General features: G+C 36.9%; 1 protein-coding gene across 2 annotated transcripts in view; it reads right to left on the bottom strand.

The window, feature by feature from the left end:
• ZNF451 (zinc finger protein 451) overlaps positions 1-16,626 on the bottom strand; it is an 80,956-nt gene that overhangs the window by 39,875 nt on the left and 24,455 nt on the right. For both annotated transcript variants that reach the window (XM_037519907.2, XM_037519908.2), the window contains 2 exons: positions 11,092-11,217; positions 6,411-6,522 (listed from right to left, as the gene is read on the bottom strand). In XM_037519907.2, coding sequence (XP_037375804.1) covers positions 6,411-6,522; positions 11,092-11,217 — 238 coding nt within the window. The remainder of the gene's footprint in view (positions 1-6,410; positions 6,523-11,091; positions 11,218-16,626) is intronic.

Below are 16,626 nucleotides of genomic sequence, written 5' to 3'. Positions count from 1 at the left end.
GATTTACAAACAAATTCTACCAAACATTCAGAGATGAATTGGTGCCTATCCTTCACAAACTCTTCCAAAAAATTGAGAAGGAAGAGATAATATCAAACACGTTCTATGAAGCCAACATTACACTAATACCAAAACCGAATAAGGACAACACAAAAAAGGAAAACTACAGGCCAATCTCCCAAATGAACACTGATGCAAAAATCCTCAACAAAATTTTAGCTATCAGAATCCAACAATGTATCCATAAGATAATTCACCACGACCAAGTAGGATTCATTCCAGGGACACAAGGATGGTCTAACATCCAAAAATCAATCAACGTTATCCAACACATCAACAAAAAGAAATATAAAAACCATATGATAATATCAATAGATGCTGAGAAAGCTTTCAACAAAGTGCAACACCCATTCATGATAAAAGCCCTTGAAATTCTTGGGATACAAGGAACATACCTCAACATCATAAAGGCCATCTATGAGAAGCCAACAGCCAGTATCATTCTCAATGGTGAAAAGCTGAAAGCAATTCCATTAAAATCTGGAACAAGACAAGGATGTCCACTCTCACCACTGCTTTTCAATATTATACTGGAAGTCCTAGCCAGAGCAATAAGACAAGAGAAAGATATCCAAGGAATCCAAATAGGAAAAGAAGAAGTCAAACTATCACTATTTGCAGATGATATGATAATATACACAGAGAACCCCAAAAACTCCACAGAAAAACTAATTCAACTCATGAATCAGTTCAGTAAAGTGGCAGGATACAAAATCAACACACAAAAGTCAGTAGCCTTCCTATACACAAACAATAAATCTGAAGAAGAAGAAATCAAAAAAAACATCCCTTTTATTATTGAAACAAAAAAAATCAAATATTTGGGAATAAATCTAACAAAAAAGGTAAAGGACCTATACAAAGAAAACTATAAAACACTGTTAAAAGAAATAGAAGAAGACACAAAGAAATGGAAAGACATCCCGTGCTCATGGATTGGAAGAATAAACATTATTAAAATGGCCATCCTACCAAAAGCAATATACAGATTCAATGCTATTCCAATCAAAATTTCAATGTCATTCTTCAAAGAAATAGAACAATTATTGATGAAATTCATATGGAATCACAAAAAACCCCGAATTGCCAAAGCTCTCCTGAAAAAGAAAGAAGGGAATGGAGGCATCACACTCCCAGACTTCAAACTATACTACAAAGCCATAATCATCAAAACTGCATGGTATTGGAACAAGAACAGACATACAGACCAATGGAATCAAATAGAAAATCCAGAAATAAACCCACAGATTTATGGTCCACTAATCTTTGACAAAGGAGCAAAGACTATGCATTGGAGCAAAGAAAGTTTGTTCAATAAATGGTGCTGGGAAAACTGGGTTGCTACATGCAAAAGAATGAAGCTTGACCACTACCTCACACCATACACAAAAATCAACTCAAAATGGATTAAAGAACTAGACATAAGACCTGAAACCATAAAATACATAGAAGGAAATATAGGCGAAACACTACGTGATTTGCACATCAAAGACATCTTTACAGATACATCACCCAAAGCAGTGATAGTGAAGGCAAAGATAAACAGCTGGGACTACATCAAATTAAAGAGCTTCTGCACAGCAAAAGAGACAATAACAAAAACAAAGAGAAACCCCACCGACTGGGAGAACATTTTTGCACCCAACACTAATGATAAAGGACTGATCACAAAAATCTGCAAAGAGCTGATGAGACTCAACAACAACAAAGAAAATAACCCAGTCAAAAAATGGGCAGAAGAGCTAAAAAGAAACTTCTCTGAAGAGGAAATGCAAATGGCCAACAGGCATATGAAAAAATGTTCAACATCACTTGCCATCAGGGAAATGCAAATCAAAACTACCATGAGATACCATCTTACACCAGTGAGAATGGCACATATTAAAAAAACTAGCAACAACAAATGCTGGCGAGGGTGTGGAGAAAAAGGAACTCTTCTGCACTGTTGGTGGGAGTGCAAACTGGTCCAACCACTGTGGAAAGCTGTGTGGAGATTTCTGGACCTACTAAACATAGAGCTTCCATATGATCCAGCAATTCCACTCCTAGGTATTTACCCAAAGGACACAGAAACATCAATTCCAAAGAACACCTGCACCCCTATGTTTATAGCAGCACTGTTTACAATAGCTAAGCTTTGGAAACAACCCAAATGCCCAAAAATAGATGACTGGATCAAGAAGTGTGGTACATATATACCATGGAATATTACTCAGCATTCAAAAAAGATAAACACATGCAATTTGCAGCAACATGGATGGCGCTGGAAGGGATCATGCTCAGCGAAATAAGCCAAAAAGAAAAAGAAAAATACCGGATGGTCTCACTCATAGCAGGAATCTAGAAAACTTAAATAAGGGACCAGGAAAATGAATAACTATAAGAAAGTGAAAATCAAAATCAACAAAAAACTATGAACCAGAGACACCTTTTGGGGGGTGGGGGGCGGAGGGGAGGGATTGGGGTCAGAATGGGGGGGTTGCAATTGTATGGGGAATATAAAAATAAAATTTATTATAAAAAAAAAAGATGTAAGGGACTCTGCACAACATTCATACCTCCCTTATGTGGTCTGTTTTGTCCCATTAACTTGATAAAGTCCACTTAAAGTTTTTCCGCCCCTTTTCTTCCAAATCATTATTGCTTCTAGTATGTGCGGTAGTCTCTTTTTAAAGACAGTTAGAAAAATATTTGTCCCATCATCACTTTCTCTTAATAAATATCCCCTTATTCTAGTCCATTCTTAATCCCTTTTTATTCTTTATAATACTGGTCTTATACACTCTTATAGACTAGTTCCTCTGGCTAAATTTTGTTCCCAGAGAAATCCTAATACATAATATGCAATGGAAATTTTAGTTTGTTGCATAAACAAAGAACTATAAAACTGTCAGGGGGATTCTAATATAAAAATGGTCTACTTAGCTTCTCTTTCATTATCTCTTGTGGATTGTTTCAATCAAATGTCTTGAGTATTTCATAAAACCGAAAACTGGGTAATTTTTATCTTTATGCCAGTTATCTACAAGTCCCTTAGCATTTAACAAAAATGGAATGTTACTCCTTACATCAGCTGGTTTTAAAATCCCCAGAGATCGTTTAAACATTTCAAAGGCTTTTCTTCTGTTTTGACTTATTGAGGAGTACGGTGGGGTGAAACTATATTACACTGCCAAAATGCCAAACAAAAACATGTTCTGCCAAAAAATAATGAAGAACATAGCATTAATTATATTTTAGTTTTCAGGAAGCATTAATCACAATACAACTTTTATCTTTAAATTTTTAATGCAATAAGATTTATGACATTTGTTATTTTTGTCCATCCACATTCCAATTTTTATTTTTGTGCACCCATTATCTCATTAAGATTTTAACCAAACAGAGACTCTGAATAAAAATTAGTCAGGATGGAGAAAAGGAGTGGGTAAATTGGTATATTGTAAAAGACAATTATAAAGAAGTATACTCTGAAGGACAAATCTGAATTTTTAATAGTGGACTTTATATAGTATATACAGATTTTTATTTAAATGATGCACATATGAAAGTTATATACTTATATAATGCCATGTCACTTTACCAAAAAAAAAAAAATTAAACAAAACAAAAATCATCACTATCTTCGAGAATTGTATAGATATAAAAAAAAAATGTTGAAGAAAACATCAATTGAAAGAAAATATGCTTAGCCCATAGAGAGGCAAAATAAGGGAGATTTAAACAGCGTTATTCCTTAAATAGTATAGAGAGTATTGTTTTCAAAGTTATAAGTATTAGGGGGCCTCCCTGGTGGTGCAAGGGGTTAAGATACAATCTATGAAGCAGTCCACAGCCTCTACAGCACAAGTTCGATCCCCGGCCGGCCAGGGAGCAGCCCACATGGTGCAGCAGACCTCTCCTGACTCTCCCCGCTGCTCCCCTCAGCAGTGTACTTCAGTCAATCTACCTGTTCTGTTCCCCACTCTGTCTCTGGTGAATCCATTTACCCCCTGCACCTCTGGCCTGTACACCCCAGCTCTTGTATGCATAAATAAAAATATATCTTTAAAAAAAAAACAAAGTATTAAGCATTTGACCTTATGCAAACTTACCCAACTAAAAAGTTTATAAAGACGAATTTCCAAAGTTTGTAGTCATTATGAATAAAGTACTTAAACTACTTTTAATCAAAGAACTGAATTATAATAGCCGGATACTCTAGAATAACTTGAATGAGTCTCTTAATGTTACTGAGAAATAGAATCTTTTAATAACTAAAGAAAGCAATGACTCATTTTTGTTTTCCCCAGCCACACTCACTTCAAAGTTCTCAGCAGTCTCTAAAGCTTATTTATGAGCTAGCAACAAACAAAATACAGCTCAATGCTAAAGCCGCTGTTCCTGCGATAGATCCTAAACTTCACTGTAACAGTGCTGCATGGACCAAGATAAAAATAGTAACCTAAGAAGAGTATAACTAAAGATCTTAACTCCAGGCTCAAGTTTATCAGTCACCAATGAAACATACATAATCTGAAGATAAACTAAGTATTAAGAATTGCTAAGTATGAGGAAAACACAGCTATATGACTCATTTATTCCCATTTGCTCAGCTCAGAGAAATACATAAACAGATGCTCATAAATTCAATTTACAATAAAATAAATATTCTGACAATCAGGAGTCCTAAAGAGGCATATTTCTGGCCCAACAACCATTCCATACAGGACTTGAAACTCTAAGATAAATAAATGATTTTCAGATGACATCTTAGAAATGGTAAAAAGTCTTACAGTTCCTATCTATTTTCTTATCAAAATCACCTAGGAATCTCCTCCAAACTACAGATGCCCCAGGATCATTTCTGAAGATGAAGTCCTGGCATTGATTTAAAGCTTTCCAAGTATAAATAAATAGTTTCCAAGTGATCCTGAAGTAGTCATAAACTACTTTCACCTGAGAATTAAACTCCTATCAAGAGGGATTCTTTTTTAACATAAAAAGCAGCAAAGAGGCAAAACCATTTATCATAATTTCTAAATCTCTTTTGCTGATGTTGATTTGGAATGACATACAATTCTTTTGTTTAGCTGAATGACAGTCAGATTTGGAACCCAAGTTCTAGGCTTCTTTTCAATGTTGATATGCAAATACCCCACTCTGGTATAATATTCAACCAAAATCTACTGAGTATCCCTATGTTGAGCGTTTTTTTAGGAATGGCATTGAAAAGGATTATTAAGCCTTGGTGTCAGGCCCCACAGAACATGTAATCTAGGAGGAGAGAGACATGGAAATTTATTAATCCAAAATAACAGGATAAAAACTATGTTAAAAACATTAATAAAACACTGTGGGATCAAAAAAGGCTAGTAATCAAATTTATGCAGAATAAACAAACCTAGTAACCTCTAGTATTGAGGACTATTTGTCAAGTTAATACTGTAGGCAGTAAGAAGAAAAAAGTATTTAAAGGGGAGGATGGTGCAAAGTGGGAGTTTGTCAGGCACAAACTGATTGGGAAACAACAAGAAAACATTGAGTTTCAGGAAATGACGAAGTATCAACATATCTTCACATTATTGGAACTATTTTAAAAATAGTAATTTTATTTTATTCAAAAAAAAAAAAACTTCCTGAAAACTAACTTTATAGCCACAAAATGTTTAGATTCGAAATGACATAGATAATTATAAGGATTTATTCAAATTCAACCTTCTGTTGGTTTATTAAGTCCACAGCTAAAGTTTCTGTTGATATCCTAAGCCTTAAGAGGAAATCAGAGCAGCTTTCACAAAACAGTCTAGAAATTTGTCATGAAGGGACTGTCCTATGAGTGCTAAAATTGCCACCAAATTATCTGTGCAGGAGGAAATGATCCATAGAAACTTTTCCAGGAATGTTAGGTCTACAAAATTAGTAATAAAGAAGCTAACTAATGCTTTAGATGAGCCTTCCATGTCGACACCTCCATAGATAATATTAATATAGGCAACACTAACAAGGTAAACAGTAATCCTTTAGATCTCAGCTTAAATCTCATTTCCTTAGAGAAGTCTTTCTTGTCTTCAAATAACCTGTAATGCATTCTCCTAGTCTCATGTACTTTCATATAATAACTATTAAATATATGAATGAGTAAGTGAGCAATGTCTAGCATTCAAGGATGACCTAATATTACTTGTACTGAAAAAATACTTTTGCTAAGTAGTTAGACAATTGGTAAATTAGGCCATTAAGTATCACTGAAACTAAATTTCAATACTTTCTATGTATTTATTAGCAATGAATAAAAGAATAAAAGACATAACTTCTGTCTTAAGGAAGTTCTGTAACCATAGCATTCTACTCTGATCTTTAAAGAATACCTGACATTTTTAGCCACTGGTCCACACACAGCCTTGCTGCTTCTGTGTCGGAATGTCCTCGAATAAATTCCAATTCTTGTAAGCCGTGTGCATGCTGAAAATCAATTTTTTCCTAGATATTAAGAAAAAAATCAATTAATCTGATTCCTAAAACTTAGGTTTTCTTGAAAAACAATTTGGCACATCTGTGATCAGAAAATAATGATTATCCTTTACCCATAGAACTATATATCTAGAAACATATTCCAAGGAGGTAAGTCAAAACAGAGGTTCATTTCTAAAGTGTTGATCCCAGTATTACCTATATTTGTACAAAGTTCACTACAACTTACATATCTATCAAGAGGATACTGTCATAGTAAATTATGAGGGACCTCCTGGTGGCACAGGGGTTAAAGACAGTGCTATCAAGCTACCACCAGCCACTGCAGCATGCGTTTGATCCCGGCCAGGGAGCTAACCCACATGGCATCAGCAGACCTCTCCTGTCTCGCCCAATGTTCCCCTAAGAAGTGTATTTCAGTAGATCTGCCTGTCCTGCTCCCCACTCTCTCTCTGGTGAATCCTCTCAGCACCTCTGGGCTTATACCCCAGTTCTTATATGCATAAATAAATCTTTCTTTAAAAAGCAAATTATGGTGGGCCTCCCTGGTGGCGCAGTGGTTGAGCGCTGGGTTGCGAAGCTGCCTGCAGTCTCTGCGGCGCCAGTTCGATCCCCGGCTGCTCCCCGGCCACCGGAGGAGGGTCCCACATGGCGCGCAGACCTCTCCTGCCACCCGCTGCTCCCCTCAGAAGTGTACTTCGGTCCTTCTGCCTGCTCTGCTCCCCGCTCTGGCTCTGGTGAATTCTCTCACCCTCCCGTGCTTCTGACTGTACCCAGTGCTTGTATAAATAAATAAATCTTAAAAAAAAAAAAAAGTAAATTATGGTATGCACATTTGATGAAAATCATAAGAAATATTAATCAACTTTTTCAATTAAGTTGGAATATACTTTTGACATCAAGGAAGTCACCAAGTAGTATTAAACAAATGAAACCAAATATAAAGAAAGATAATTTCAAACTTTATGGCACTGTATCTGCTGTGAAGAGTGGAAAAGGCTGAAAATAAACATATCAATATCAATGGATATATATATACATATGGGAATGGAAATATGTGTCTACATTCATTTTTAAACTTTCATACATTTTTTCAAATATAGCCTTAAGTATACAGAATTCTAATAAATACTTGATCAGTAAATAGTATTAATAAGAACAGACATTCATTAGCATTTAATATGTGCTTCCTAAGTCCATATAGAGTATTGCCATCTAGATCTAGTACTGCCATCTAGATTAAGGTTTAGCAAACTTTTCCCTAAAATGCCAACCAGTAAATATTTTAGGTTTTACAGGTTTACATAGTCACTATTTCAACTTCTTAACTCCACTGTTACAGCATGAAAGCATCCATAGATAATACGTAAACAAAAAAACATGACTATGATCCAGTAAAACTTTACTTGCAAAGACAGACAGCAGTGATGATCAGGACTGCTAAAATCTCTAATTCTATCTAAGTTATATGACCTATAAATCAATTTGCATATTCTCTAGTCATGTGGTATACAACAACACTACCACTCACCGGGTGCATTTTAGATTTAATTCTCACAGTGTCTATGAAGCAGGCACTATTTTTATTCCCATTTTATGATGGTAAACCTGAGGTACAGAAATTTCAAAGAAATTGCCCAAGGATTTATAACAATGCCAGGATTTAAACTCTTCACAATTTGAGTCTGGAATCCATGCACTTAACCAGGACACCAAAAAAAGATTTTTTTGTTCTTAAAAACAGATCTCACAAAGTCATGAATGCTGGATTTGCAAAATAAGAGCCAGAGTAATGCATGGCCTAGTTAGCAATATAACAGAATCTTCTATTAGGATGGGTTGAAGTGCTGGGACCGAACATGGGAAAGGTTTTAAAGAATTTAATCTGAAAATACTTCACAACATTGTTGAAATTATGGCCATAGAATACTAATTCTCAAATATATTACTATGCTTTTATACATATTTTAAGATATATCTGTAACCAAATTAATTTAAAAAAAAACTGGTTTTAACACAAAGTTTTTCAGGGTTTTTGTAGGTAGAAGTTGTTAAAAGGTTATTTCCTACCAAAATGAGCCAGTTCACTTTGTTGGCTAAAATCATTCATCCCCAAATTACACTTTTTCTGTCACAAAGTTTTTGCCACAAATTTTTAGTATTACATTCCTTCTTGCAAGTGATCTTAATTCCTGAATAAGCAAATGTGGCAGGTGATCAAGAAGACAGCATAATACATTAACTCTGAAAGAGGTATATCCAGTGACAATGTTAATGAACCTATTTTTTTTTCCTTTAAAACTTCTCCATGACAAAAGACAGGTAACCCATTTTAGCAGTGAAGACACGAACAATTCACAAAAGCCTAGAATAGTAACTGGAAGACATTTTCTACTATATCAACTTTCAGTCAGTTATAAACCACCAGAATTCTTTAAGAATTATTTTGGAGCCTCCCTGGTGGCGCAGCAAGTTGAGTGCAGCGCTGTGAAGCTGTCCGCAGTGCAGGTTCAATTCCTGGCTGAAGCTTCCACAGTGCAGGTTCAATTCCTGGCTGGCCAGGGAGATTCCCACATGGCACGGCAGACCTCTCCTGGTCTCACCCACTGCTTCCCTCAGCAGTGCATTTCAGTTAGTGTGCCTGTTCTGTTTCCCACTGTCTCTGGTGAATCCTCTCACCCTTCCACACCTCTGGCCTATATATACCCCAGCTATTGTATAAATTAAAAAAAATAATAATAATAATAAAAAAATTTTGATTTCAGTTTTATCATCTTCCTTCCTTTTTTCTTTGCTTTTTCTTTTCTATCATCTAATTATCCATAAAAGGAACCACACAGGAAAAAAAAGTCATGAATACAAAGCAATCAATGAGCTACAGCATGTGTGAGTTACTTTTTCCCTTAGAGAAAATAAAATCTAGATAAATTTATTCTTAACAATTAGTTACCAAAACTTTCAAAATTAAAAAAAAAATTAATATACAGGTAAAGTATTTAATGCAATGAATGAATATATACATCAGTGGAAGTTAAAACTATCCTTGAGAAAAACCTAATTGGCATGGAGACCATGTAATTCTGAATTCTACAACAGCCTTGATAAATTCTTTTCACTCTTGTAATAGAGTAACCAGAAACTCTCAATTGCTCATTTTCTTTGAGAAATACCATGGTTTTTAATTCACCAAAATAAAATCCACAAATAATTCTGTTTTTTTATCTCCCTATAAATGTATTTGATCAGAAATGAACACATTTTAAAAAATGTAAAAAGCTATCAAATTATTACTACACTGATATGATTCCTAGGTTCCATGACAAACTTGGATTTAATTACATATTTTAATTTATTTTTTAAAATTTATTTATGCACACAAGAACGGGGGGGGGTAACAGCCAGAGGTGCAGGGGTGAGAGGAGTCACCAGAGGCAGAGTGGGGAGCAGAATAGGTGGGTCTACTGAAATACACTGCTGAGGGGTGCAGCAGGCGAGACAGGAGAAGTTTGCTGTGTCATATGGGTCACCATCCTGGTCAGGGATCAAACTGGTACTGCAGTAACTGCCAATTGCTTCATAGTGCTGATGCTTAACCCCTTGTGTCACCAGGGAAACCCTTATTTATTTATTGAGAGATTTATTTATTTATACAAGAACTGGGGTATAGGCCAGATGCGCAGGAGGATGAGAGGATTCACCAGAGACAGAACGGGGAACAGAACAGGCAGACTGACGAAATACACTGCTGAGGGGAGCAGCGGGCAAGACAGGAGAGATTTGCCACGCCATGTGGGATTCTCGCTGGCCAGCTGGGTTTGAACCCGCACTGCAGAGGCTACAGACAGCTTCACAGTGTAGCACTCAACCTCTTCTGCCACCAGGGAGGCCCTCCTTATTTATATTTAAAAGATTTATTTATGCATACAAGAACTAGGGTGTAATCAGAGGTACGGGGATGTAAGTTAGAGGATTCACCAGAGAGAGTGGGGAGCAGAACAGGCAGACTGGCTGAAATACACTGCTGAGGGGAGCAGCAGGCGAGACAAGAGAGGTCTGCACCATGTGGCTTGCTCTCTGGTCAGCTGGGAGCTAACTAATGCTGCAGTGGCTGGCAATAGCTTGATAGCACTGTCTTTAAGTCCTGCGCCACCAGGGAAGTCCATTAAGTATTTTTTTTTTTTTTTTTATAGAGGCATGTTTTATTTATTTATTTTGTTTGTTTGCTTGTTTTGTTTATACATGCACTGGGTACAGTCAGAAGGGCGGGAAGGTGAGAGAATTCACCAGAGCCAGAGCGGGGAGCAGAGCAGGCAGAAGGACCGAAGCACACTGCTGAGGGGAGCAGCGGGCGGCAGGAGAGGTCTGCGCGCCATGTGGGATCCTCCGCCGGTGGCCGGGGAGCAGCCGGGGATCGAACCGGCGCCGCAGAGGCCGCGGGCAGCTTCGCAACCCAGCGCTCAACCGCTGCGCCACAGGGGAGGCCCACCATTAAGTATTTTTAAATGAAAGTTACCCCTTATAACTTTATTGTAAACAACTCTGTAATTCAGTAAAATACCAATTAAAATAGCCACATACCCTGAATGCTCTATTCTTCTCTTCTTTCTGTTGTTTCTCCACTTCAACATGGCGGGCCAGACGAGCCAGAGTTAAAGCAACTTTATCCTTCTGATGGTCAAGATAGTCTTTATGCTTAACATTATCCTACAATTGAAAAAAACAATTTTCATTCCTTTTTACTATAAAAATAATATACATCCTTTTATTAAATAGTACTTGTATTAAAGAGGCATTTACTTTTATCATCCAATTTTTAAGAATTTGTCTTTCATATATAAATTTTTTTATGATATATTTCATTTATTTATGCACACAAGAACTGGGGTGAAGGCCAGAGGTGCAGGGGGGTGGTGCAGAGGATTCACCAGAGACAGTGGGGAAACAGAACAGGCAGATTGACGAAATACACTGCTGAGGGGAGCAGTAGGCGAAGACAAGAGACGTTTGCCTCGCCATGTGAGTTAGCTCCCTGGCCTAGAATCGAGGATCGAACTAGCAGCAGTGGTTGGTGATAGCTGATAGTACTGGGATTTTAACCCCTGTGCCACCAGGAAGGACCCTTTTTTATGTTTTATGTAGTATTTTGTGGGTGAGCCAATCATCTACCAGCATCTTTGGGTTAAAAAAAAAAAACTAGCTGTTAGGACATTTATCATCTTTATTGATTTTATAATCATTAATCATCTGGACATTAGAAAGTTTTGGGTTTCTTTCCTCTGAATCATACAGTAATAGTCTCAAAATACTAGTCCTTTCTCCAAAACATCTATTTGGCTCTGCTTTTTCACAAGTGCCACAAACATATTTACATAAGAGAAATTATTGATTAAAAAAAATAGACATAACTTCTGGTTTCTGGTCCAATATGACAAGAGTTTAGAAACTGCCATTCCAACCTAACAATAAATAAAAACCTAAATAAACTGAAAAGCCAAACCTCTTCTTATATTTGTGAAGGAAGAAAGATCCCAGTGGAAACCAGTGACATAAAAATTAGAGCAAGAGACAGTACAGAAAAATCACAATTTAGTAGAGCTGAAACCCATAAATGAAAACATCAATGGGAACTAGCATTGAGTAGGAAAACTACTGTAATTGATTAACTGCTGGAGGCACAGTGGAAAAGCCAAACCATTAAAAACTCAGGTAGGGCAGCTCTATTGCCCTCCCATCACGCCCCTGCTCCCCTCACCCCTCCACCCCCGTCCACTATGCAGGTGTTTCTTTTCACCAACCTTCTCCCTTTACAAAGCACTGTTTATAGGCAGCTCTCCTCCCAAGATTGCCTGTGTTTATGCAGGCATCTCTGTTAGCAAACCTGTTCCTTTCACAGGCAGCTCTTTCTGCCCATTTGTATCTGTATGAGCGTCCTGACTTTTCTTTCCTTTTTTATAACAAACCTGTCCTGAATTTAAAAAAAAAAAAAAAAAAAAAAAAACCGACAACTCCTCAAGGGGGATCCACACATAGGGTAAACCTCCTATTTTTTTTTTTTTAAAGATTTTATTTATTTATTTATTTACTTATTTATTTATTTATATAAGCACTGGGTACAGTCTGAAGCGCGGGAGGGCGAGAGAATTCACCAGAGCCAGAGGGGAGAGCAGAGCAGGCAGAAGGACCGAAGCACACTGCTGAGGGGAGCAGCGGGCGGCAGGAGAGGTCTGCGCGCCATGCGGGACCCTCCTCCGGAGGCCAGGGAGCAGCCGGGGATTGAACCGGCGCTGCAGAGGCTGCAGGCAGCCTCGCAACCCAGCGCTCAACCGCTGCGCCACAGGGGAGGCCCTCCTATTTTTTTTTTTTAACCTCCAGGAGCTATATCATGTTGTTATAGTGAAGACTGGAGAAAAGTCCCCTTGTACTTCTAGCAATAAATAGGCAAAGAAAGTATCTTGAAATATACAATACCATTTTGTTCTTATCAAGGTTTACCCTCCTCAAGAGAAACTATTTTATTGAAACTCAACCTTATGGAGTTTTATCAGAGCCTAACTGTACTGGGAGAAGGAAAACACCCAGTCCCAACTCCATCTGGCCACCCTGTCTCACTTGAGGGATATAAGAAGAAGCATTGTGAAGTTCAGCCCATGGGCACGGGCTCATCAGACTGAGAGTTAATCAGAGTACTACAGACTGCCATCTCTTACCTCATACCTTACCATTACATTGCTGAAGGCCTACGTATTACAATTCCTTTCACCCAGTATATCATGTCCACCTTTCAACAAGATTTTAAAGCCCGCTAAAAGGCAAAAAAAAGTTTGAAGAGACAGAGCAAGCAACAGACATGGAAGGGATGTTGGAATTATTAGACCTGGGACTTAAAACAATTATGATTATCATGCTAAGAACGCTAATGAATAAAAAGACAACATACAAGAAAATAAATGTGTAATGTAAACAATAGAGATGAAAATGCTAAGAGGAAGCCAAAAAGCAAGCCAAAAGTCAAAAACAGTTTAAGAGAAATGAAGAATGCCTTTGATGGGTTCATTATTAGACTGCATAGAATCTGCAAAGAATACGCACTTGAGAGTTATGTCAACAGAAATTTCCAAAACTGAAAACCAAAGAGGAAAAAAAAAAAAAAGATTAAAAAAATAAAAGAGAATATTCAAGGACTGTGGGACAACTACAAAAGATATATGCATAGGGTCTTCCTTGTGGCGAGAGGGGTGAAGTCTCAGCACTATGATGCTATCAGCAGCCGCAGCAGCAATAAGTTTGATTCCCTGCCAGGGAGCTAACCACATGGCACAGTAGACCTCTCCTGTTTTGTTCACTGCTCCCCTCAACAGTAGATCTGCCTGTTCTGCTCCCCACTCTGTCTCTGGTAAATCTGCTCACCCTCCTGCACCTCTGGCCTACACCACAGCTCTTCTATGCATAAATAACTAAATCTTAAAAAAAAAAAAAAAGATATGCATAATGAAAACATCAGAAAGAGAAGGAAAAGAAGAAATACTTGAAGCAAAAACTGAAAATTTCTCTAAATCATTGTCAAACATAAAAGCACAAACTAAAGTATCTCAGAGAACACCAAACAGAATAGACGCAAAAAATAAATAAATAAAAATATGTAGCCGTGCCATAAACTGCAGAAAATCACGAAAGAATAAATTTTGTTTTTTTTTTTTTTTTTAACTTTGAGAAACATTTATTATTGATGACATTTTTACATACATTTAAATATTTCTTTTTTTTTTTTTATATATTTTTTTTTTTATTTTATTTTTTTTTAAATAAATTTTATTGTTATATTCCCCATACAATTGCAGCCCCCCCATTCTGACCCCAATCCCTCCCCTCCCACCCCCGCCCCCCTAAAAGTGTCTCTGGTTCATAGTTTTTTGTTGATTTTGATTTTCACTTTCTTGTAGTTATTCATTTTCCTGGTCCCTTATTTAAGTTTTCTAGATTCCTGCTATGAGTGAGACCATCCGGTATTTTTCTTTTTCTTTTTGGCTTATTTCGCTGAGCATGATCCCTTCCAGCGCCATCCATGTTGCTGCAAATTGCATGTGTTTATCTTTTTTGAATGCTGAGTAATATTCCATGGTATATATGTACCACATCTTCTTGATCCAGTCATCTATTTTTGGGCATTTGGGTTGTTTCCAAAGCTTAGCTATTGTAAATAGTGCTGCTATAAACATAGGGGTGCAGGTGTCCTTTGGGTAAATACCTAGGAGTGGAATTGCTGGATCATATGGAAGCTCTATGTTTAGTAGGTCCAGAAATCTCCATACAGCTTTCCACAGTGGTTGGACCAGTTTGCACTCCCACCAACAGTGCAGAAGAGTTCCTTTTTCTCCACACCCTCGCCAACATTTGTTGTTGCTAGTTTTTTTAATATGTGCCATTCTCACTGGTGTAAGATGGTATCTCATGGTAGTTTTGATTTGCATTTCCCTGATGACAAGTGATGTTGAACATTTTTTCATATGCCTGTTGGCCATTTGCATTTCCTCTTCAGAGAAGTTTCTTTTAAGCTCTTCTGCCCATTTTTTGACTGGATTATTTTCTTTGTTGTTGTTGAGTCTCATCAGCTCTTTGCAGATTTTTGTGATCAGTCCTTTATCATTAGTGTTGGGTGCAAAAATGTTCTCCCAGTTGGTGGGGTTTCTCTTTGTTTTTGTTATTGTCTCTTTTGCTGTGCAAAAGCTCTTTAATTTGATGTAGTCCCAGCTGTTTATCTTTGCCTTCACTATCACTGCTTTGGGTGATGTGTCTGTAAAGATGTCTTTGATGTGCAAATCACGTAGTGTTTCGCCTATATTTCCTTCTATATATTTTATGGTTTCAGGTCTTATGTCTAGTTCTTTAATCCATTTTGAGTTGATTTTTGTGTATGGTGTGAGGTGGTGGTCAAGCTTCATTCTTTTGCATGTAGCGACCCAGTTTTCCCAGCACCATTTATTGAACAAACTTTGAAAGAATAAATTTTGGATAGAAAAAGTCTCATCTATTAAGGAGTGAGATAAGAATTGTACGACATTTCAGAAAACATACAAGCAAAAAAAAAAAAAAACCATTTAAGTGAAATAAATGTTGAGAGGGAAAAGACCTACAAACCTAAAACTATATAAACTGTAAAATTATCAATCATGAAGAGGAGAGGAAAAGACTTTCTCAAACTAACAAAAATTTAAAGAATTTTTTACCTACATTTGCCCCGCATGGAAAGCAAAAAGATTTCCCAGAGATAAGAAAAATATGGGTCAAAAACTTGGATGCATGTAAAGAAGAGCATCAGAGAGTAAATGACCATAAACTGAGAACTTTTTTTCGTATTCTTAATTGCACTAATAATCTGTTCAAAATAACAGCAGCAGTGCATTTCATTTTGTGTGTGTGTATGCTTGCGTATAAATTAAATGGATGAGAGCAATGATATAGGGGTAAGGAATATTTTCTTATTGTACAGTATGTGCACTACCTTTTAGTATATTGTTATTGGAAAGTGACTCTGAATTAATTAATTATATTGCAATGGTTCTGAAACAATACAACACTGGGAAAAACAGGGATCATTAATCCTAAAACACACATTAAGGGTTTTATACATCCTGTCACACAGGTCTTATTTTGCACAAAAGCATAACAAACAAAAAAAAATGGTTAGCTTAAGTCCTGAATCTTCCCTGGAGCAAACAGTATTTCTTTTTAATCGTTGTTTTTAGGGATCCAAACCTTTCTGTTCTGCCATGTTGAAAACAAGCAATTTGAAGAATTAGTTTGTTTAGGAATATAAACTTTAAATTACCAAAATGTGAGGAGGGAAAATGTATTGCATGCCATCTTGTAACGGATCCATCTGCAGAACTAAAATTATGGCATTGTCAGGAACATGAACAAAATAAACTGATTTCAGGCTAGATGAAAGTCAAAAGTTTCCTGTAGAAGATGAAAAGGGGTCACTGTTCTTAGGTTTGGGAATTTCTACCATCCTGTTAATACAAAATGATTACAATATGAAACCACAAAAACCTAGACTGCTCTGGATTTGCCAATATCCCCCAGAACATGTGTCTTAAATAAGCGTATTGGTCC

The sequence above is a fragment of the Talpa occidentalis genome, unplaced genomic scaffold (genome assembly GCF_014898055.3).
Source record: "Talpa occidentalis isolate TD23 unplaced genomic scaffold, MPIMG_talOcc4v2.1 talOcc4.2, whole genome shotgun sequence".
NCBI classification, from domain to species: domain Eukaryota; kingdom Metazoa; phylum Chordata; class Mammalia; order Eulipotyphla; family Talpidae; genus Talpa; species Talpa occidentalis.
The sequence above is the reverse complement of the archived record's forward strand: the minus strand, read 5'-3'. Positions and strand labels throughout refer to the sequence as shown.